The 24,644-nt window shown below is 39.6% G+C and overlaps 2 protein-coding genes across 9 annotated transcripts in view; one reads left to right on the top strand and one right to left on the bottom strand.

Moving 5' to 3' along the window:
- The window catches only part of Wgn (Tumor necrosis factor receptor superfamily member wengen), a 29,872-nt gene extending 5,314 nt beyond the window's left edge, over positions 1-24,558 (bottom strand). Inside the window, exons 1-6 of one of the 3 annotated variants that reach the window (XM_077411906.1) lie at positions 24,442-24,558; positions 24,133-24,363; positions 17,050-17,260; positions 6,593-7,111; positions 5,869-6,049; positions 1,163-1,291 (exon numbers count right to left, since the gene is read on the bottom strand). In XM_077411906.1, the coding sequence (XP_077268032.1) occupies positions 1,163-1,291; positions 5,869-6,049; positions 6,593-7,108 (826 nt within the window). In that variant the 5' untranslated portion in view covers positions 7,109-7,111; positions 17,050-17,260; positions 24,133-24,363; positions 24,442-24,558. Of the gene's footprint in view, positions 1-1,162; positions 1,292-5,868; positions 6,050-6,592; positions 7,112-14,828; positions 15,752-17,049; positions 17,261-24,132; positions 24,404-24,441 lie in introns of those variants that run through there. The other 2 variants (XM_077411904.1, XM_077411905.1) reach the window with 2 other exon arrangements.
- LOC143900484 (uncharacterized) lies at positions 20,978-24,108 on the top strand. Of its 6 annotated transcripts, XM_077411894.1 has the most exons (10): positions 20,989-21,253; positions 21,572-21,763; positions 21,848-21,964; positions 22,044-22,154; positions 22,226-22,336; positions 22,444-22,554; positions 22,651-22,761; positions 22,854-22,964; positions 23,077-23,332; positions 23,890-24,108. In XM_077411894.1, the coding sequence occupies exons 1-10, from the start codon at positions 21,189-21,191 to the stop codon at positions 23,959-23,961; spliced, it is 1,257 nt and encodes a 418-aa protein (XP_077268020.1). In that variant the 5' UTR covers positions 20,989-21,188; the 3' UTR covers positions 23,962-24,108. The 6 variants fall into 6 exon arrangements, with proteins under 6 accessions (XP_077268024.1, XP_077268026.1, XP_077268021.1 ...); XM_077411898.1 differs by lacking the exon at positions 22,044-22,154 and having other exon boundaries at positions 20,978-21,253; XM_077411895.1 differs by lacking the exon at positions 22,444-22,554 and having other exon boundaries at positions 20,985-21,253.
- Positions 24,559-24,644: the final 86 nt, after the last annotated feature.

Genomic DNA, 24,644 nt, shown 5'->3' on the forward strand with positions numbered 1-24,644 from the left:
CGAACGTCGCGCCCACTCGCTACATTGTAGGCACGACCGATTATCCCCGTTTATCCCCGAATTTTTAATCGCGCCAATCTAAAATTCTAATTAATTAAAGTTGATCGAGATTTCCGAGTATCCCGAACAGATCGATTCGCGCGCCTAATATTTAATTATGCGGCGTATACTCCGAAAAAAAAGAGAGAAACAAAGACTTCCGGCGTGCCGACCACTGGACGGTACTTCACGGTCATCCCGTGTGAAGCGCGCGCGTGTGAAGCTCATTCAAGTGCGGTGCGAGTTAAGCGAATTTATTGCGCGCTTGATATCGCCAGCCGTCCCCTCCCCCCCCCGCCGCTTCGCGAGATCGTACCCGTCCATTTGTCGTCCGGTCCCCCCCTCGCCCCTTCTTCCTTTCGGCACACGAAATGATCATTGCGAACGTGCACGCAACTACATCTTACACGGCCGCGCGCAATGGAAGTGCTGATTGCAAAACGCGACGCGTAGTAACGTAACGACGCAGGCCCGGCAGGACCGAATTTTACGCCCCGACTTCACCCCCGCCGATATTTTAAATTATTTCTCACGCAATTCGGCGTAACGCTGGCAAGTAAAACAGACGACTTTGAAACGCGTTCAAATGTTTCAAGCTATATTAAAATAAAAATTTTGAAAATTCGGCGTAACGCTGGCAAGTAAAACAGACGACTTTGAAACGCGTTCAAATGTTTCAAGCTATATTAAAATAAAAATTTTGAAATATTTGAAAGTAAATCAAATTATACGTGTGGCGTTTGATTTGCGAGAGAGTAAAATTCTCAAAAATTTGCTCTCCAATATATATGCAATGCAAAATTTTTTAAATATAAAATAGCGATATTTATTTGTTTGAAATAGCTGAAACATTTTAAAATAAACGTGCATCTTTAGTTTTGTAAGTATGACAACCGATTACGTGTCATTTTCGATGTTTGGGAGTAATTAAAATACTTAGATGCAAGGGTGTGGTATCTTTATCGCTAAGCGCCGTCGAGTATTCGACCTCTATCTATACGTATATATCAGCTTCTCAGAGTAGAGCGATGACCAACGCTCGTGGGTAGTAACGTCAAGTGGTCGTCGTCGCGAGGATTTATAGTTACGAACGGGATCGTCTTAAAATTCTGACCGCGCTTACCTAAAAGCTTCTCGAGATACTGACATCTGGTTTCGGGATCACCTGGGCTCATCGGTGCCCCTGCGACCAGCTCGGCCAGCTCCGCCTTCACCATCAGGTTCAACCTGGCCGAGATCTCCTCGAGACCCGCTGCAACAAAATTGCGATTCATCAGTCAGTGATCTCATAACTTCATCAAACGTGCCAGTAATTATGAAAGTGGCGCCTAAATAAAAAATATTAAAAAATTAAATTTATTACTTATGTGTAAATTTAATACAAACGCAAGAGGTTTTAATCTACATATGTATATTTTTACGATTTTTTTAAGTATAAACTGTCGTACTAATCGCGTTAGAAATTTTACTTTAAATCAGAATTAGATTTTACAATTATGAAAACTATAAATTATATAATTTTGGAAGTATCATTACCTTCAGGGCACAAAGGTTTAAAACTAAAATTAATTGATGATGAGTTTCGATATAATTACACGCAAAATGTATTTATTATCCAAATGAAATTATTGACCTAGAGAAAATAATTAAATTTTTCTTTTAAAATCATAACAATTTTGAAAAGAATTGTTCGAGATGCGATTTATAAATTCTTCAAATAACAAAAGTTATATAAATGTTATAAAAGCATGCATGCAGCTGCAGCCTAAAACTTGAATTTTTTACATCAGAGATCTCCTTCATTACTAAATATATCAATTAGAAAATATTTCTCTATTAACATATTAATTATATATTTCAACTATTTATCTCTGTTGTGTGTGTGCGGTATAATGTCTGGATTAATATACACAAATTAGGCAAATAAAATCCGAACAAAATCTCTTGAGATGACATCGTAAAAATGTATTTGCAACGCATACACCGTTGCATCGACGAGTATACGGTCGACGTGAAATGCATCGAGGACGTCTGTGGAATGTGGAATGCGGCTCGATTTTCTCCGGAGGCCCATGGTGCGTATACGTTCGGTTCCCCTAATGGTTCCCGGCTCGAGCGGTATCCCCATAAGTCCGCGACCCTCTCGCCCCTCCGACCGCTCATTATAATCAGAAGCACCGGGTGTGGGCCGACCGTCAGCCGCAATCAAACGGTACCGATTACACACGCATACCGAGCGTCCGTTTCACGGTTACCAATCATGTTCATTTTATAAAAGCGTGGACGCAAAATAAGGTCGTTTTTCCCTTCTTCTCTTCAACTTATGTGAATAAAATAGTTCGAAAACTTCGCATATAAATATATAATATGCGGAATGTTGAAGAAGTAAAATAAATATTGTCTTTTCAAAAGTTTGGAACGCAATATGCTTACATAATCTTTTCGAAATTACATCTTACACTTCATTATATATCTCTTAAGTTTATTCAAATAAAATTCAAAAATAATACATACGTATATATATTTGTAAAAATAAGATCTTAAATGCATTTGTAACATTCAAGACTAATATACTTCTAATCGGTCATAATTGAAAAACTGTTCGCATTACGGTCCTTTCTTTTTCAAGGAAAAGTTTCTCCTATCTCCGTTTGATTATATATATATTCATTAATTCATTTAATCTGATCATAATATAATTATTGGAACTTGAAGCACTTCGATAAATATTTCGCGAAAAATGGACGAAAAAGTAGCAAAAAAAAAAAAGTATAATGCTCTCCCGTTGTTTGACGAGAATGATAGGGATCGCGACCCGCTTTTACAATACGGGCTTCCGGCAATAATGCCATGATATATACTATAAAGTGCGATCAAAGTTACAGTTACAGGTAGAATGCAGCAATAACGTTAACTCCAACCGCTTTTATTAACATTATATATATATAAACAAATGTCCTGACTGACTGACTGACTCATTAATGCTCAGCCCAAACCTTACAAAGCTCTTAAACTTAGAAAAAATGAAATTCGTGGAGAGTATATTCTATCCATGACGTAAATAAGCGCACCCGCTAAGAAGGAATTTTTAGAAATTTGACCGCCCCTAAGGAAGTGAAAAGGGGTAAATTATGTTTTCACGGATTTCTCAATGTCTCTTAGGCCCGATGAGATATCGACTTGATTTTTTATTTAAAGTAGTTACACATATCTGTATAGCGAAGCATCAAGTTAGTACGGTATAAATCGCTCGCATGCGGGCGCGCGCGCGCGCGCGATTATACCGTGCGTATAATTAGTATTAATTAGTTATGTACATAATTCGCGAGCAATAAATATTAATGGGAATGCACGTGCAATAAAATTCAACGGATTTCGCGTGCAACACGCTCGAAGTAGCCTCGAAATGTTATATTTATACGAGGACGTCTCTCTGAAACGCGAAACGAGGATATTATTCGAAATTCGTCCCGTAAAATCACGATTTTTGTTGTAATAATTTTATTGCTTCTCGTGTAATTCCCTTTTCTTTCGTTTCTCGCCCAAAGTGCGAATTTTATCCAGCACAATTTCCGAATTGCGTTGTAATCCCGACGCTCTCAGAAACGAATTTCATATCATTTCTCGTGCTCTCCAGCTGTCGCATTATTTTACTTAAAATATAAGCAATCTCTCACGCAAATTAATACTCGTAGATAGATAATGTGAGCTAGGCTCTGTTTAATTTCAAACGCGCTTCGACGAGATTTCTTTAAGGCGCGTGTGACGTTCAAATTTATTAACAACAGAGAGGGCGAAGATGAATGTACGTATAGCATCTAACATCAGGTCCCGAATTGGTCGATGAATTTATAGATCCGGTTTATAGAAATAAATCTTTGCCAACAATATCACAATCTTTCGTATATTACAAGATTAATCTGAAACAACGTACGATTTATCCGCAAGTGTATATTTCGCGTCGACGCGACGTCGACAGCGTTGCGACGCGCGGCGTGCGTTTCGCCGAAAGTGTAGATTTAAAAGGCGATACACGCGCGCGCACACACCCGCCGGACGGACGAGAGGCTTCATTCATACGGCGTTCATTAACGAAACGTGGCTGAATCGGTTCCCACAAACGTACACGCGATACGTGGCGCGATACGTCGACTCGCAGAAGAGGGAGGCAAGAAGGAGGAGGAGGAGGAGGAGGAGGAAGAGGAGGAGGAGTTCTGCGTATTGCTCGTTATGCAAATGCAGATAGTAACGTCGTACACACGTTGCAGCGTGCCGTCGAGTGTCTGAAAGAGTCGTTACGCGATTCCGCGATTCGCTCCTTACGTGAGCCGCGATTAACGGATTACACGTACGACGTAGTGTCTCCCGAAAACAGATGCTATACTCTGCCCTCGAACAACGTCGGCTAAGAGCTTTTGAATTTTGATGGAATCATTTAATTCGAATTTAATCCGGACAAGTTTTTAATATACCATGTACTTCGAGACGTCCGATTTTAGTTATGTTAAATAAACTTTTATTTCTAAGAAATAGACGAGCAAAAATATCGCGATCAGGTTTTAAGAATCAACATACTCATCTTTTGATTGATATAGCGAAGGATTCTTTCGAGCAATTTCGAAAATATAACGCGAAGAAAAGCTAGACAAAATGTTGACTATTTATTAGTCGGCCATTTTTATTTTTTACTCGTATTTTAATCTTATCATTAACATCATTATATTTAATATTACTTGATAGATTTTCTTGGACACACACACACACACACATGAAGTTGAAATTACGTAAAGTTCGACCAAGAAGCGGATGGATCCAAATCGGAAAGATTGAAAATAACTCGCTCTATATAGTACAATTTCTACTATCAAGCATGAATGAATGAACGAAATTATGAATGAAACGAGCCACCTCTTCTTTCTCGCTTCTTTTACCACCGGCATAAATCTCGCGATAAATTCATTTATATAATGATACTTTTCACTTTTTAAAATTGATTTTAATTTTAATAGATTCTCTTAAACACACAAAACTAAATATTTCGTTTTCGTTGTCGCAAAAAATGAGCGAGTTACATGAAATTTCAATCCCGAAAACAGCTAACAGAGAATCAGTCGAACCAGTTGGTCGTTACCGTTAATCGACACGTATCCGAGCAACAATTGTTGCTTATATTTCGGAGTGTAGCGAACGCGGAACGATGACGAGGACGGCGTGGGTGACGGTACGCATCGCGCGCTGGACGTCGTTGGGGACGTCATATCCGGGCGCGGTAGGTCGATCCAAGGTGAGGAACGGCCGTGATCGGCCCTCTAATGAAGAAAATCTCGTCGTGCATTTTAAGGGACTTTGTCTCTCCCCCCTCCCTCTCTCTCTCTCTCTCTCTCTCTCTCTCTGTCTCTCGCCGCTCCGCGCGTGTGTGTATACGTGCACCTGTATATTATTTCCCACCGACGTCCCGACAGTGCGGCTCCCTTTGCCTCGCGAGATACGGATCCTCCGTCTTCCCCATCTCCGGAGGGAAGCATCGCTGATGCATAGCGATCGACAATGATATTATTCCGATTACGCGAATTACTTGACGCGGCGAAAAAATGACACCGGGTGCGCGATTAAAAATTATTGCAAAATCAAACCCATTAAAATAGCTGGAAGTGAATTCTCAATAGAAGCTCGTATTCATCAGGATTCTGCGGAAAAGGGAGATGCGGACGCTCTCAAGAGAGAGTCCGTTTATATATTCAAATAAAAAGAGTTTGGATTTTTCTGAGAGTGATTCTCTTGAGTTAACATACGTTATGTTACATATGTTTCCCTCGAGTTTTCTCTTACCTGGCTCGAAGTTCCTCTTCATTCGCCGCCATTGCCTGGCGTAGACGAGAGCTGAGCATCCCGCTACCAGGAAGAACACTATGCAGGCGCATACCGCGAGGACCAGAGCGCCGGTCTGCCAATCCCACGGTAGATTGTCCTCGGCGACCGATTTTCTCCTCTCCCGAGGATCGTGTGCCGTCTGCGTCATAAAATTCGACATGTTAATCCGCACCACGTTAACTCCGCTCTGTAACTCGGTCTCTTTCGAAAGAAATTATTTGACGCGCCGATAAAGTTTATCTTTTATCATTTACTTTCGCGACACGATGCGAAGTGCAACCGAATTCGGCAATGCGACTGTACGCCGCATATTAAACAGAGCGAAAGCGCGCTACCAGCTATCGCCGACTCGAAACACACATCGATCGTTCGACGCTTATTAATCGTCAAACGGAGGATTGTCATCTTCTTCAGTGATTTTAACAAATCAATTAATTCTTGATCAACGCGATTCAAAAATTATAATTAATCGAAACGAAAAATTAGTCCCTCCAATGTATACGTCCGTATCGTACCGTTTTCCATAAAATCGAATTAAATTAGTCATGAAATCTTTTCTCGATAACTGCTTTCCGATCCCAGCTACAAGTTTTTATACCAATTAAAATTAAAGTATTAAAATAAAAACTGTAATTGAAATTACGAGAGCAAAGATTCAAAGTTCTATAAAATCCAAAATTACCTTTGATTCCCGCGAGACGGAGACCGGCTTGTTGTCGCCTAAGCTTCCGTTGTCCTCGCGATCGAGGCTGACGAGATTACCGGCTTCCACGAAGGACCCTTCTTTCGTCCTTTCTTCGGGGAGCAGCGGGAACACGTTCGAGGTGACGGCCCCGTCGTCGTCGTCGGCCCGCGAGGGCCTCTTCCTGGCCGTCGACGACGGGAAGGACCATTCGAGCTCGAGCGCCGACAGCGGGCCGCACGTCGCGTCCTTGTGAATCGCGCACGGGCTCAGGGTGAGCTCGGGGGCGCATCGGGTGCACGGCCAGCACGAGGCGCGTTCGGCGGACCAGAACTCCAGGCCAGGCTCGCAGAGCGGATGTGGCTGCTGCGACTGCGGCTGCGGTTGCCGCTGCGGCTGCGGCTGCGGCTGCTGGGCGCCGGATGTCGCGGCTCCGCCGGCGGCGGAGGACTCGCACAGGCCGACGAATACCGACACCAGGGTCAACAGCAACCCGGGACGAGATTCCCTCGGCATTACCTGCGATCATCGTCAGGCGCGAGACCGAAACTGATTAGACGGCTTTAATTTTTATAATCTCACGAACGCGATCGGCCATCGATGAGGTGTCTCTCTATTTCTCTTTCTTGTTATGTATCGTTATGTAGCGTGATATTTGACGATCTACGTTTTGTTTGGTAAATTAATTTATTTATATTTTTAATTGTAAAAACCATCAATTCATCAATTTAATTAATTAATTTTATTTATTTTTTGTTCGACAAGGTACATGTATGCATAACAAATTCGCGGAATATCAAATACAGTGCGTAATTGTAGGAAAAGTTAATCTAAATTGTAGAACAGGATGAGACGAGTAATTTCATTTCAATCTTTGTTGCACGTATTTTAAAGATATCCTGGAGAGTTTGAATTAAATTAGACGGTTGTCTAGAGAGATATTTTGAATCCTGTATAATATATAAAATAATATTAACAAATAAATAAAAGGCACAGAGGTAAGAACTCTATTTTTGACAAGGAGATAAAGGAGGACAAAACTACGTTTCGATTATTTTCAAAGTAAAACAGCGATCAGGTTTATAAAGCGATCGATCAATTTGTCATCTTTTAGCGCTTTAAAATAATCAAACTGTCATTTCTCTCTCGAGATCTCTTCCGCCGAGATCGAAAGTTTCAAGTCCGAAAGCTGTCGTTCTCTCTCTCGCGTGGCGAAGAACGGCGAAGCTCGATGTCTCCGTCGCGTGTATACGCGTCGCAAACGCAATGCGGAGAGGAGGCGGCGGCCGGCGACGGGTCGATCGCGGTCGATCGGCGTAATTCGAGCGTATAAAGCCGCTCTTTAGGCCGCAAAAGCGCTCGGACCGTTTCCACTTCCGGCTCGTTCGCGATGTAATTACATCCGCCGTTGAATCGCGATCCATCTACGTCATAGCCTCGTGGCCGGCCGTCTATGCGCCTTTGTTTCCGCGCACGAGCGAGCGTGTGTGCCGTTGCCTGTGTGTGTCGCGAGCGCGCGCGCGCGCGCACGTATGCGTGTACCGATCGTGTGTGGGTGGGCGCGAGTGCACAGAAAACTTTTATAGTCTGCCGATTTCGTCTGCGATTCGTATGCGGCGCGTATTGCGAGCCGCGTTCATCAGCACGCGCCTATCCGACGAGATTAATCTCCGTAATTAAGGGCTCAGTCACAATGAGAAAAATATAGAATAAGATAAAGAGGAATATAAGGAATAAGGCATGTTGCATCTCACTTTAACGTACGTGTACTGAAGTGAGATGCGACATTCCTTTATTCCTTATTCCTTTATCTTATTCCTGTTTATTTTTCTCATTGTGACTGAGCCTTAATACGTCGGAAACCCGCTGTGGCTAAAATTCGACCTCGATCCTCGATCGCGATGTACTTCAGCTGTCGATCACGTATCTTAAACTGCGATTACGACCGTGATGAATGTTTCCGTTTTTTTTTTTTTGTACTTTTTGCGAATTGTTGAGGATTATCGTGAGCGTATAGAGATAAAGTCTTCATTGTTCGCTATCGAAATAATAGCGTACAAATTATCAAATGACATGATTTGAACATTTCGTTAATGAGTTGCTTACGTTATAAGCGTATCAAAACACTTGATTCACAAATTCACTTTATAGAACCAATGCAGTTAAAAAAAAATTAATAAAAACGTGTTACAGTCACTGTTTAAGCCGTGATCAGACTACGGATTGGGATTGAGATTGGATTGAAATTTGACCAATTAGAGCAAAGTTCACTAAACTTGAAGTTAGTTTTCTTTATTCCGATTGATTAAATTTCAATCCAATCTCAATCCTAATCCGTATAGTCTGATCACGGCTTTATAGAATCAATATCGCGTATCCAAAACAAATTCACGTGGCTTTCAATATTGAAAATAAATCTGAGAGCAGAAGAAAGTTCGGAGTTATACTTATTTGCTAAATTCAGCATGCGTCAATCGACCGGAATAAGCCCGCGCGCGGTTTTAGTGGCTATAAATGCGTACACATCCGCCGAAAGTGTATGTGCTTTTTCGTTATCTAACAGTGATCCGATAAAAATGCAAGTCCGAGGGGGGGAGCGGAGGGAGATCTTTTTTTTGCGCGACTCGCGCAGAAAGGCGAGCGTTGTCTGAACGGAGGGGAAAGGACTGGAGGGACGTAAGTCCGTGTTAAGAATTTAGACACCGTTGGACAATTTTTCGATTGAGATCCGCCATATGTTTTACGAGATGTTTTAGACTACCCACGAAGAAATTTATATGTTATTTATTTATACCGACCACTCGGAATTGCTTTTATTTAAAACGTTATTTAAAACGTTAGATCTCTAATTCGTATTCTGACGTTACTACATTATCACGGATTTCACAAAGCAAAGCAAGAAATGGGAAATACCAGAGAAGCCGTCTCCGCGTGTTCTTCCTAATATTTCTTTCTTTTGAGTTGCAGATTAATTTTATAAAGTTGTCAATATATAACAATCTGTAATGCTATTCCGCTCTTTACTGCATGTCTACGAAGCTTACACACAATTAGCTATGTATTCGAATGTAAAAATCACGCCTATAAAATATGAATTTTATACATTTTATTTCATAGATTTACTTATTGCAGTAATATTTATACATATAAACTATATTGAATTAAATTCATTTTTTTTCTCAATAAACCTCATAGATATGATATTTGATTTGTACAAAACACAAACGAGAGGAATGACATCCAAATCCTTATCTGTCGAATTAAGGGACGATCTTATTCAAGATCGTCTCAAGCTTGGTCGTAGACAGTCTTAAGACTCCGTCCAGTAAAAAAAAAATGACCATACGGAGCGTCTCGAGGTCATATAACTTTAAACGCGTAGATTTTGATGGGTGATCTCATAAGATCGGATTATAATATGAATACCGAGACCTAGAGGAACGATATGCGCGATGATTCGTCTACACGCGCAGGGAATCCGCATAAAGCAGATTCTCCTCGCTCATTTCAAATCGCCGCGTGTCATATTTCTCTCGCGGGCACGCACGTTAAGTATAGTCCACGTACGTGCGCGCAATCGCGCGATCAGAATGCAACGCGACATATCCCCCCGCGACCGTGATCCGCTCGCGGGACTCGCTCGCTCGCTCGTTGCAAATGCAATCTTCCGCCGAGCTCATCTCCTCCGTGATTAGGATGCCAATTGCACGCCTCGAAAACGATTACGGACACGAGCGTCGTTGTCGCGGTGAGGCAACCAGCTCCGCTCGTGTGCCGCGTGCGGGGGAGAGGCCACGACCGCCACGACAACGAGAGACAGATCGTTCGCGTTTCGCAATCTTGCTCGAATAAGGGAATAGAACGGAAAATAGCGAAAAATATAGTGAAACTCGCATTTCGAGTCTATCGCGGAATTCTGTGGAGTAATTTCGCTCGGCGGAATTGTGATTTTTCAGAAATACACAAAATTGCTGAATTTTAGAAATAACGAAAATCGAATGACACATCGGTTTGTAACGTACATTCATGATTGCGCGTTTATTAAACGGTATCTCTCGCCGCTGTCCCGTCGTCGTCGACAAATGGCTTGACACGGCCACATGTGTGTGCCTCTAATAATAGTAACTAAAAAACTGCCCCGACTCCAGGGAATAAGGGCCTAAACCGGTTTACATACGTTCTTCAATATCTTATAGGTACGGACGCCGCGACGTTCTTTGCGAGAAACGAATTTCTCGATCGCGTTCGACTTCGTGGAAATAAAATATCTTTCTTTGCGATTCGCACGTAAAGTAAAAAGATAATTACGTCAAGATCTTTTTATCGTATATAATTCCAATAATACTCATTATCGTTAACTTAAAATCATTAAAAGCAACGTTTATTCGTTTAATAAACGTCTCAAGCGTATTATGTGAATCAATTATATTAATTTAATATCATATTAAATTATATCGATTATTTTTCACGTTTATACCCGATATAACACGATCTACTTTTTCGATAGAAGTATCTCCGTCGTCTCCTCCAGTTTCAACGAAAAATTCACAATCACAGAGTAAACGGAGCTTCAACGTAATGGATTCACTGAGGCAGTTACGAATTTATCTGCATCTAGGAAGAGGGAGAATCCGCGACAGTGTTTTATGAGTAACGTCTGCCGAAGCGAAAGAATGCCGGCGCGCTTGATACGGCCGCACGTGTTCGCTTAATGACGCTAATAAGACGACTCTTTCCCTCCCCGGAATGCGTGTAAACAGTTTAAAGCGACGACCCGAATTACGTTTCGTCGTGGACAACGGCCATCCGTCATTACGAGCGGCAGCAACCATAGATAGTCCTGTTTCATTCAACGTTTAATATTTTTGACGTATACATATCTGAAATTGAATGAACGGGACATGGATAATATAGGTAGGTGTATACGAGCGGGAATCACTTTCTCCAATTTTATATATTTTGTTCTATTCTTGAATTAAGCATTAAATTAAATATCTCGAATTAAAAATCTTGATTTAATTGAATATTCCAAATTTGAATCTTAATAACTAAAATGCGCGGTCTTAAAAGTATAAAGTGTAAAATCTTAAAAGTCAAGTATAAAAAGCCAAAAATACGTTGTTTCTTGTAAACCGTAAACGTCAAATGCGTTTTTAATGCGTTTTGAACAAGAACTTACAAATATTAGTTTTAACTGGTAACAATATATGATAATACGATAGGCGAAATTCTTCTAGGAAAGGCAATGCGGTCGCTTGGAAAATCGTTTGCGCCACGCGCGATCTGGAATGTTCGCTACTTTTCCCACGCTCTCGTAAATAATACTCCCACCTGCTCGAGTGAGAGGATTCCGCGTTAATTCATCTCGATTCATCCTGAATTCTCGGAATACTTGCTCATCCCGAGGGACTTACGCGGCCGGATGAAAAGTTTTGGACTATATTTTATAACGTGATAATAATAACGATACGCGTTTCAGAAAATATTTATACGTATACAATAACGCTCCCGCAGACACAAATACGCTTGCATTTCTGTATTCGCTCTTGCACTTCTGAAATTTCAGTTAGCGAATTGTATTTCAAATGTAACCGCGCGTATATAATTCAACCGTAATTCAAACGTTACCGACAATCTCAATATTCACAAAAATATTTTTTATCTTGCAGAATTCGCATTATAATTTGCAGACGTAAATTCTGTATAAATAAATAAACGAAACGATTCCGATACATGTTTACTCGAAACTGGCGATTCGCGTGGAAACAAATCCGAATACGGCAAACATCGAGAAATTATTGGAGAATTTTCCAAAGAGATAAACAAATTCTCGCTTATTATTCATTCGCTATCGAAGAAACCGTACCGTTGAGATCGGCCGTTAACGCGCGTAGTCCCGGTTCTTAATTTTTATACTTTATCCGTGTATAGCGGGCAAATATCCTCCGATCGAAACGGGACGTTCATATACGCGGGTTTATCTACGATCTTCGGTGGCGAGGAGGCACGATTCGACGGTGCGCTTTCGAGGAACTCATTGACGTGACTGCCGTGACGCGAGGACGTGGCTCGCGCAACGCGGGAAACCTAAATACTTGGCGGGCATGTCCGCGCCGACGGCGACAAAAGGCCGTTACACGACCATGCCGACGCGAGAATGTATAAACGAGCGTTTGAGTAATGCGGGGACGTCGTTTGAGAAATCCCCCCCTTTCTCCCCCTTGTCCTAGCAGTTACAAGGATTTTGCAGTATTAATTATAATTTTAAAAAACTTCCCGAACAGCCGAATTATTATGCATTGTACCTACATGTATTTCTTATTCTCTTGCTCACATGGAAAATTGCTTGCAATTAGTGATAATTGACTTAATATTTTCGACAATTTCGATATAGGCAGTTAAAAGTTGCCGATATTATAGCAATCTTGTGACCAAAAATTTATATCTATATTTAATAAGTCGTATATTTAATATGTGCACGCAACATAATCTATATACTGAAAAAAATAAAATTTAGGTGATATACTATATAGTTATAATTATATAATTAAATATGATGTTCATTAAAAGTTAATCACGTCGATAATGATATACGTTAAACGATAGTTTGATAGTAAAAAATTTTGGAAAAAAAGAAAGAAATGAGGAGACCCCTATTAAATCAATATATATATATAATAAAGCATTCTTAAAACATTATAAAATTACATTAAACATGTAATTGAGCGCATTTTGTTAAATGCAGTATTCCTTATCGTGGACGCGCTAATTTCAGTTCGACCGAAGAATTTATTGTTGAGATCGAGTTGTCAGCTCCAAAGCTACTCCGCGGGAAGTGTAACGAAGAGAAATTGTTGGAGTGTTCCACAAGCTTAGTACAATCGTGCGCGCGCGCGCGAGACGGCGAACCGGGCGAACGGCAAGGACGAAGCTGGCCTTTCGACGGGTGTACCGGCCGGTCCAGCGCGCACGCGGTTTATTTCCAAGCGAGATCTTCAATAAACATCGAAAAAAAATAGCTCCACTTTAGCGCGAGGATCCCGGCCACGTGTTCCATATACCATCGATCGGATACGCGATGATAATAGCTCCCGGCGTTTCGGGAAATCGACCGGTTTTGTTTAGCCGGAAACCGAACGCAGACGCGAATCGCGAGTCTGGCACACGCGACGCAACGTTTCGCCCCGCAAGCACGTCGTCGCACCTGTTCTCAACCGCGCCACGCGTCGATGTCCCGCGCGCGTGCAGAGGGGGTCAATCGTGTATTAATGTGGAACGTGGAAAGTGAAAAGTTTTATACGACCATCTCTTTCTATTTAACATCAATAGAAAGAGAGATTTTTCATTTTTCACGTTTCCACCCTAGGGGAAAAGATTCACGATTGACCCCCAGCAGGACTCGAACCTCGAACGCGACGGTTGCGACTCGCGACTCGCGCGAGCGTCGTTCGGTGAGTTCGGTCGGGAAACGCGTCTGATCCGCGTGCGACGACGCGAGTCACGCGTTTTATTTACGATTATCGCGCGTCAGTCTGAAATATATATATCATGATGATTATACATATTATTTGGTGTAATATAAACTCGCTAAAAAAGGAAATGTAACGTTCCTTATACCTATATTTCAGTAGTTAAACTGCACGAACGATATGTCGATGAATTTTGCAATTTTGATCAACGATTTGGTCTTGGGACGCGATCTCGCGCACAGTTTGCAGAGAGAACGATTGTTACTTTCCAAATCCTTTCCCAGCGAACTGTATGATATATGAATATAAAATCATTAGAGGCGTTATGTATTTGAAAGAAGTAATGACCCAGAAAAAATATTACAAAAATGAAGAAAGAAAGTAACGAAGATATAAATAAAATTGTGTGATTTTCTATTTTGATAAAATATCAAAAACAGTGTGTTAATGTTGGAATCTTCGAAGAATGCGACAGAAATACGAAGGTTCCCGCATGACCACAACATCTCATTCAATAATGCAAGCCATATAGTATCGACTGCTCCTCTTTTTTTGTCGCCCGCAGGTACCTCGTTTCCGAAAGTGGGGCAAAAAAAATCAAGTTTTACATTTTCAGACATACGTCGCGGATACGACACATTTTCCCTCGCGGGAGTGAGAGACGCATCGCGGACGTCGACGCGAGCAGAGCGCCCGCGATTTGTCGCGCCGATCGAATTAGATCAACATCGTCGCCGCGCGCTGGCCAGCAACGGCCGCATACTCACGCTGCCTTCGGTGGTGTCGCGTCCGTCATGATGTAATCCGAGGCGACGTAGCCGACGAGGAGGACGAAGGGGGGAAGGACGCGTCGCTGCAGCCCCGAGTGACAATCTCCCGCGAATCGCCACTGTGTCGCGGATCTACGGGGACGATCTTTCGGAGCGTCGAACCGGCGATAACCGGCGATCGTCGGCCGTGCCGTCCGATTTTCCGACGACGGAGAGCAACGCGAGGGAAGGAGGCGAGAATAAAGAAGTGAGAAAACAAAATTGAGAAAAACGGGAGGAAACGCGTCGTCAGCGTCGCGACGCCGTCACGTTGTCATTCCTCGCGCCGCGACGACTGAATGAACGACGACGAGACGGGGCGAGGGCGAGACGTCGCGAGCGTAAAAAACCGGAGCACCGAATTCTCCTCGCGATACCACTGAACGCAACAGGACAGACGGAAAACGTGCGTACCGTCGCGCGGTCGCTACGCGACTAGTGTTATACTGATTTCCGCCCACGACCTAATCGCGGCGAGTCGGACGGACGGACGGACGGATGGACGGAACGGAGAGAGAGAAAGAGAGAGAGAGAGAGAAAAAGAGGGAGCGTTTCCTTCGCGCGCGTGGAAAGAGATGGGAGCGGGAGAGAAAGAGAGAGGCAGAGGAAGGTGAAGAGAAGGATATCGAGAGATGCAGGGACGTTTTATTGCCTTAGGCCCGCGATCTAGGGCGCCCGTGATTTATTGGGCGACCGAAAGAACTTCGGCCTCGCTCTGAGAACGTAATTTTGTAGGAAATTGTAACGCGTACATTCGATTCAAAAAAATTTTGCATAAATGTTGCTTGCAAACGTTGCAATAAATTCTATATTGTAAAAAAGAAATCCTCTTATTACGCGGCCTTTAGATTTTATTATATGATAAATCGTCACGTATAATTTCTCATCTTCGTTGTGTGTAAAAGTGTATATATAAATTATGCAATTGCTTCGTGTAGAAACTTTGTATTCTCTAGCGAATTAAACGAAAAGAGGAATATAGAAACGTTTATACGATTCTGATAGAAATATAATAATAACAATTGTAGGAGAACAAAAATATTTATAGACTAGTATAATCTTGTGGTAACATAGTGATAAAGTAAATTATTCAAGAGGAAAATATTATATTCGAAAATTATTTCTAAAAATATATATGAAAGAAGAAAAAGAAGGAAAGAAGATTTGCGCAGTCTTTACAAAAATTACACGTTTCCTTAATACTTGTCCATTTAAAAACTAAAACAATACTTTATCGATAAAAAAAATCAGCCCGATATTATAAATATTTGAGATAGCGATTTATTTTTAATTCTATTATATTTTCCAGTCTTTTCTACCCCTATTTCATATATAATTGGTTAAAATTTGGTTGATCAGATCAAGTTTTATAAAGCTTCTATGTATGTACGAATTCTTCGAAATTTCAAATGTGTGTAATACGAGATCTGATCAATCAAATTTTAATGAATTATATATGAAATAGGGGTAGAAAAAACTGGAAAATATAATAAAATTAAAAATTAATCGCTATCTCAAATATTGAGAAAACAGCAGCGTAAAACACATTTTTCAAAAAAAGGAAAATCTGCATAAAATCTATACCGGTAGACCGATTTCAATAAAATTTGAGGAGGACATACTTTCTAGGATACTCTATTTGTGTGCAAAAATTCAAACTGGTATCTAAAAAATTGTAGAAGTAGATGCGTGTACAAAAATCCGTACACACACACACACACACACCTCTCTATGACGGATAATTAAAAGTAGATAATTAAAAGTTAACAAATCGAAACACATGAGATTTAATATAGATATATACTTAACAGAGAGAGATTCGAGCACTTTATCTCCTTTAATTCCTTATAAAGTGCGACGGGCGTTGCTTTAATAAAAATAATCCACGATTTTTACACATATATGTTTTATTCATTTATTCGTAAAGAAGCAACTACACGGGCTCTGATGGGGTTCGTAAATGCGATAAAGCGGCCCTGAGGAGAGACGGAGGAAGCAGCGGGATCATTTGCGATCGGCACGGCCTGGTCGATAGGAAAGGAAATTCTCTCCGAATAGAGAGGAAGAAAAGAAGTTGCCGCGCGGGATCCGCGCGAGGGGGGACTGAAGGGCCCCGACAGGTTTCTGCGCCGCTCTCCGCGGCCTTACGTCGCAAGCGAACGATGATCTTCTCTCTTACCTGAGATGATTAAACCCGCGGGAGATAACTGCCTCGGAGCGCGGAGCGGTCCAGCGCGTCCTCCCGTCCCCTCCTAACACGATTCCTCTGCATTCCACGGTGGTATTAACCCTAGAGCCGAGCGGAATGTTGAACTAGCGACCGCCTCTCTCTCTCTCTCTCTGCTGTGGCTGGCTGGCTGATGGCTGACTGGCTGGTCGCTTCTCATTACCTGTGATCCGGACGGAGAAAGAACGATTGTTATTAATTTAACAAATTTGTCGTAAATCGTCGCACGGAGGGAAAAGAGCGAAAAAAAATTATTGCGCTGTGATAGATACGCTCTATGGTGTAACGGTACGATTCACCTCGTAACTGTATAAGCGTGTAGATTACAATGCGTATATCGAGTTTGATGGGCTACTTTTGAAACTGTATTTATTTTTATGCAAATAGTTTCACACGCGATATTTACACGTGATACTTTGAAATTCTGCTAGCGCGATGAAAACGAGTAAAATAGAACATCGATGGAATAATTATCTTATAAAGGAAGATTTATATATTCGGAAAGACAGAGCACGGTCACTTTTAAGCTCTTTTTTTTTAATCCCAAGCAGTCTTGATCAATTAATCCTTCTAACCCGGATTCGTAACCATAGTCCAGATAATATCCCCGTGACTCATATTCTTCCCGCGTCAAATACTTTTCCATTTTTCAACGAGAACACTCGGTAGAATCACTTAAATTCGAGCAATGATTAAAATTGACAAACAGACCGATCTACAAATAAAAATGCTGTCGTTAATTCGCCTCGTTGTTTTCCGATCCGTTTTCCTCGCGCGAAATCTCCTGACAAAATTGATCGTACACCGTAGGTAAGACCGTATAGAGCGCATCTCTCGAGTCGAATTGACCATCGGGAAGCCGTCGCCGCGTTAGATATTAGCGCGCGATATGTGCGTCTAATTATATATCGAGCGGCATTATTAATCATCTCCGGAGTAACGTATCCCGCGCGATCTCTCGCGAGAAACCCGATCTCATTACGACTTTGTTGCATTCCTGATGGCTAATTATCGTCGCTGCACGTGGGTAAGCGCGTGGCCGGCGCGATCGTGCGCGCGCGCGCACGCGCGCTTTAATCAGCCCGGCGAATCTAGCTGAACGCGCGCAAATTGCGCGCACGCCATGCCGAATTGCATAATAGATCGGTCAGGGGCGATAACGCCCGTCCGTCTCTTATCATTTCGGGTGCTTGATCGCGGGCGGGGCTCGTTACCGGCGGCGATCGCGCGATATCGTCCGGGACTTACGGGTGTAAATTTATTCCCGCGCCCCGCGCGCGCCGCGTCGAACGGGCTTTAATATATCGTTTCGTTCACGGCGGGGATCGTTATTCGCGCCGAGCGTTGCGAGTCAGGAAACGGAATTAGGGAAACGGAAGGAAACGGGTGGAGAAGCGAGACTATAGTTAACGGTGACGAAGCGTAGACACGTACGCGCGTTATCGCTCTCGGAAGCCTCTCGGCCAACACAGGCCAGGGCGGAAATCAAATTGTATCGTCGATTCGCCATAGGCTCGATTCGAGGCCTGGTTTTATAGGCCAAAATTTGAATTACTTAAAATTTATTCACCACACGCTCGTGTATTCTAAATCCTAAATTACAGCTTTGCCTCAAAATTATCACGTTTATCTTTGAAAAATAAAGCACACATCCTGTATAGATATATATATATATATATATATATATATATATATATAATTAATATCTGAATTCTTTTATATTGCTAGTACATTGTTAATTAATATAGTGTGGTTTAACTTAATATCATTGCGGAATTTGGTATCTTTTACCTTGTATAATTTTCTTGTTTTGTCTTTCATCCCATACAGCACACTTGTCCAAAAGTGGGACATAAGACGTCTAAAAAATGTCTAAAAAAACATCTTTTAGACGTCTCACTAAAAGACGGCTAAAAACGTCGAAGAGACGTCTTGTGTCACAATTTCGGACATGGCGCTGTCTGGGATATTATCTAATATTACCTAATATTATGCGGGTACATCTCTATTACGTAATTATTTTTAGTCCAAGCACCGCGACGAAAAATGCAATTTGAATCTACTTGAATCGTCGAGTCCGCATCTGAGTCGGTCCAGGCAATTCCTACGGGTTCGCACCAGGACACGTTTCCACTTCCTGTCTTTTCCCACGGCGGGATGTCCCAAAGTATCACCCCCGGCGTGATCTCGACACGCGTTTGCTGCGTTTAGTTCGGTAGACAGCATCTGGAGCTGGTCTGTCGTCGGTGCACGAAGGAGAGAGCTTACCCACTTCCTTCGCTCTCGCTCTCTCATTTTTTTTCTCTCTCTCTCTCTCTCTCCCTCCTTCCGGCCGCTTCCGTATTTCTTTCTACGTTATTGTATCAAATATCGCCGACGGTTGTATTATACATTAGATATTACAAAGGGAAATATGTAGAAACGAAAAGATGTAGAGACAGAAATATTAACAAATTGCGCTTTAACAACAAATGTGGAACATTTGGGATTTATAGCGCAATGATGGTCTTTTCTAGTTTTCCCCCTCTCAGTTTTTAATTTAAATATATATGCATAAATATAAATATATCTTTAATATTTCGTATATGTAAATAAAATTTATATGTAATTTACGTATAAGTTTAATTGTATAGTATATTAAGTTATGTATAATGTTTGTATTAAATTATTTAGATTGATTGTGTATAACTCTTGAAAAAAGATAGAAAAAATTTTAATCAACCTCGCACCAGATCCTTTACTTCCTGAAACGTGCAATATTTTAAGGCCTCTTGTTACAGAAGAAATAAAATAAATAAGATAATTAAAAAAAATTAACAATATATGTATCCTAACAATGTGACAACAGCTATTAAGATTTAAAAAATTTCACGTACGAGTATCCCGAATTTCTCTCCCTTTCCCACACTTGAATTCCTCGAACAATTTGGGAATGATTTTTTACCTGCTTTAGAATTTCTAGAAACTAGAAATTTTCTCAAACTGAGAGACCCACGTAAACGTTATTAACATTTCATCCGTTCCTCTTCTTAATATAGTTATTCACGCCAAAATTGACAATTTTGAATGCGCAAGAGCAATTAGATCTTTATAACCCATCCCAATCGAGTGTCGCCAAGAAGGAAATTATTTTAATCGTATCCTGTGCGCGCGTGAAGTCTCGTGGCTTCCACTTTTCAACTGCCCGAAGAGCGGCAGAGTGGTAAGAAAGGAAAGGAAAGGAAGTACCGAAATAGACGAGAATATTCTTCATAATTCCGATCGAGGAGTAAAAAAAGAACTGTCGGGCGCGCTTGAAATATATCGTACGAGTCGCATCGCAAACTACAATTATAATCTTATTCATCTGGATAGGCAAACTTTTAAACAAATTCCGCATTCTATTTCCCTTAAACGGTACAAATATCTTCTTGCATAATTAAACGGCCATTAAAATGATTTCATTTCGAAACGAAAAAACGAGAATAGAAAAGCGTTTTATTTTATATATGTCAACTATAACGCGTATTAACTATATAAATTTCATTTTTTATTTTTTTTAATTTTATGCTTAATATCAATCAGGGGCACAAATGGAACGGTGAAGAGTTAAAGTTTTAAAAAATTAATTTTATCCATCGCTACTTTACTGACTATTGATACGTTGTATTAGAATCGTTTTCTCTATATTTTGTGTTTTCTTTGGTTCAATTTTTGCCCACCCTTGTTTCGCTCTGCATCTGAATGTGTAGCGTATATAAATGCATACATGATTCCATTTAATTGCGAAAAAATTATAAACATTGATGAAAAATAATAAACAATGCAGCTAAAGAGAACGCATATCTATTTTCTCTATTAAATAGACTTATCGCGAATATATATATCCATTAAGGGCTGAAGCCGGCATCGGCAAGAGAGGGCAATAAAAATCGCGATAGGTATTTTCCTTGTCTAATTATGTAGTTGGTGGGACTTACTGTTGGGGAAAAGGAAAGAGGAGAAGCGATCACACATATGGTTATCGACGTGGTTCACTTGTCCACGTGTGTCCTATTTGTTGCAGAAAGTGTAATATTATATAATGCACAAATATATTTCTATATATAGAAATGGTTTGTTATTGCTATATTTGCAAAACAGAACAAGGAGAAGAAGGTAACGTGTCCTTTCACCGGTAAGTATATTTATATTATAAATGTAGAATATATGTATATAAATAATATACCTGATAAAATGAGAAATATTTCATTTATTATTTTCCACATTTTATGGTAAAAATTATAAAATAAAATTCAATGTAGTTGTTGAAGTAATATTTGTATAATAAATATTTTTCTTTAAATTTTTTAGATAAAATACATCAAAAGTTAATTTAGCTATAAAATTTTTAATCAGGGTAACAATATTATTTTTAAAATTGACTATATGTAAAAATGTTTGTTTTTTATGAAAGTTTATAGGTAAATTAACCATTTTATAACTTGTTTTTAAGGTTACCAAAAAATGTAGAGGTTAGAGCCAAATGGTTTTCAATTATTGGTTGCACGTTACGACCAACGAGTACAATTTGCAGCAAGCACTTCCAAGAATCTGATTTTATCTATAAAATATATGGCAATGATATCAGAAGATTTCTGAAAGTGGGAGCTTATCCATCTGTACTACCAAGTCTAAGAAGCACTGAGTATATTTCATATGAGTACACAATAAAAAAACACACATGCGCGCACACAGTTTTACGATACTATATATTGTTTTTATATTTTAGAAAAAATACCAAGAGCATTTTTAGTAATAAAAATACTGACGAAGATAAAGATAGTAAAAATATTAAAACGGAGCCAAGCGTGGCATCAGAAGATGAAGCATATGAATTCACAGAGAGGTCGGTTTCCATATAGTAATTGTTTTATCTATTTCACATGTATACAAACACACACATATACATTTGTATATTATTTTAGAAGTGACACCGAACTATATACAAACGTAATATCAAATGTAGCACATGAAACCACAAATATTGAAGAAACTGCAATAGATTTTGGGATTGTAAAAGATGAACATCTAAGCATGTTAGTTTTCACGTAATAATATTTTTACCTATTTCATATACACATACATACTTATATATATATTATTTTAGAAGTGACACCGAACTATATACAAACGAAATATCAAATGTAGCACATGAAACCACAAAAACTGAAGGAACTGCAATAGATTTTGGGATTGTAAAAGATGAACACCTAAGCATGTAAGTTTTCACGTAATAATATTTTTACCTATTTCATATACACACACACATACATACTTATATATATATATATATATATATATATATATATATATATATTATTTTAGAAGTGACACCGAACTATATACAAACGAAATATCAAATGTAGCACATGAAACCATAAATACTGAAGGAACTGCAATAGATTTTGAGATTGTAAAAGATGAACATCTAAGCATGTTAGTTTTCACGTAATAATTGTTTTATCTATTTCATATACACACACACATATACATATATATATATATATATATATATCATATATATTATTTTAGAAGTGACACCGAATTATATACAAGTGTAACATCAGACGTAACACATGAAACCACAAATATTGGGGAAACTATAATAGATAATGAGATTGTAAAATATGAATATCAAGAGAGGTTGGTTTTTATGTAATAATTGTTTATTTCACACATATACAAACATATATTTGTATATATTTGTACATATATATATTTGTATATTATTTTAGAAATGACACCGAACTATGTACAAGCGTGGCATCAGATGTAGAACGTGAATCCATAAATAGCGAGAAAACTGTAATAAATGATGAGATTGCAAGAGATGAACAGCTAAAGAGGTTGGTTTTTATGTAATTGTACCTTTTACACATTAAAAAAAAAATACTGTAAATAATTTATATGGACAAATAAAATGGTTTTAATTTTATTGTAATTTTATTTTATTTTCAGGAAAATAGGTCAGCCTGAAAGTAACAAAAAGCGTTTGCTCACTCCGAGATACGTCGGAGACATACGCCGAGAAGATTTTACTTCAAATGATACTTGGCGCATCTTTCAAGAATATTTAACGAAAACCAAGAGTAAAATGAAACAGCTTGACGACAAAGTGAGATATTTAAATACAAAAGTAGGAAATTTACAAGAAATGATGGATGGTCTTAAAAAACGTGGACTTCTTTCTCGCGATGCTTTGGATTTGATAAAGGTAAGGAACTGTGGTAACGTTATATTTATAGCTATGTTACAATTAATTGCCGATTGCTATTGTTAATTGAGTACAATGTATCAAGATTTGAAGAAACTAGTTACATTGTATAGTATTTATAGGCTAGTCACAGTTTGTTGAAATACAGGAAAATGTACATTGCTGGTGCTATAGTAAAATTTAAAGAAACGTTAAAGTGTGATATTCGTATGGAATATTTGAAAAGTGATACAATTTATTCTGAACTTCAAAAAATTAAAAATAGAGTAGTACCTATCTTAAATTACGTAAGAAATAAGAGATGCGCTTATATTGTCATCGTCTGCTGATGTAATAAACGTTTATAAAACTGCAGAAAAAGTGCGGGAGCACAAAACATCTTTTGTCTACAAAAACGTGCTATTAAAACCAATGATTTTACATTAAAAAATTATCAGTCATTTAATTAATTTTTTTTTGGGGGGGAGGTAACTTGAATTTCTTAATTAAAAAATCCCTTACTAAAATAATCGTAAGCACAAACTATTAAATAATATTCTGAAAAAATATTTTTACAGACTTACAAACTTACAGCACGGAGGCCAAAACGTAAAACAAATAAGAAGTTTTCACAATCGAATTGCGAGTGACATTGTCGTCGGATTGTTGTGCAAAAGGCTGCAAAAACAGAAGAATTCAAAGTCGAAAAAATAAGCGTCGTTTATTATAACGGGGACGAGACCGTGAAATTAATATCATGGTTCATATCTTTTACAATATATTTTTATTCTCCTCTCCTCTCAAGTGTAATTAATCGTCACCTTGATCGATCAAGATTCTCCTTTCCTCTCAAAAGCTACAGCCCCGCGGAAATGTGCTCTCGGCCCAGGTCATCGATCTATTAGTATACCTATACCCGTAACCTGTACTATAGCAGTATGTAGTATATCTACAGATTGCACGACGCAAGTCCAAAGTGCGTCTCAATGCGCAAGAAGGATAGCAGGCGATTGCGGCCAATATCTATCTTTTTCTAGTCAGGACCGTAATATCTGTTTGTAAAATTACGAAAGTGAATAGACTTACATTTTGACAAATGAAATCGTAGGTACGATAGTAAATTTTCTCACTTTTGTAATTTTCACCTCATCGTTTCAAGCCACATAACTCGTTCCTACGTCCATGCGTGTCCACGTTTCTTTCCTTCTCTTTTCACACACACACACACACACATCACCCGTGCAATTATATTGTCCTCTCTGACCTCTCTTCTATAATTCTTCACGACTCCAACGAAAGCGTGCGACGGCGCGAGCCTATCTCTATCGGTGTA

The sequence above is a fragment of the Temnothorax americanus genome, unplaced genomic scaffold (genome assembly GCF_048541705.1).
Source record: "Temnothorax americanus isolate GAGA-0224 unplaced genomic scaffold, ASM4854170v1 Scaffold3, whole genome shotgun sequence".
NCBI classification, from domain to species: domain Eukaryota; kingdom Metazoa; phylum Arthropoda; class Insecta; order Hymenoptera; family Formicidae; genus Temnothorax; species Temnothorax americanus.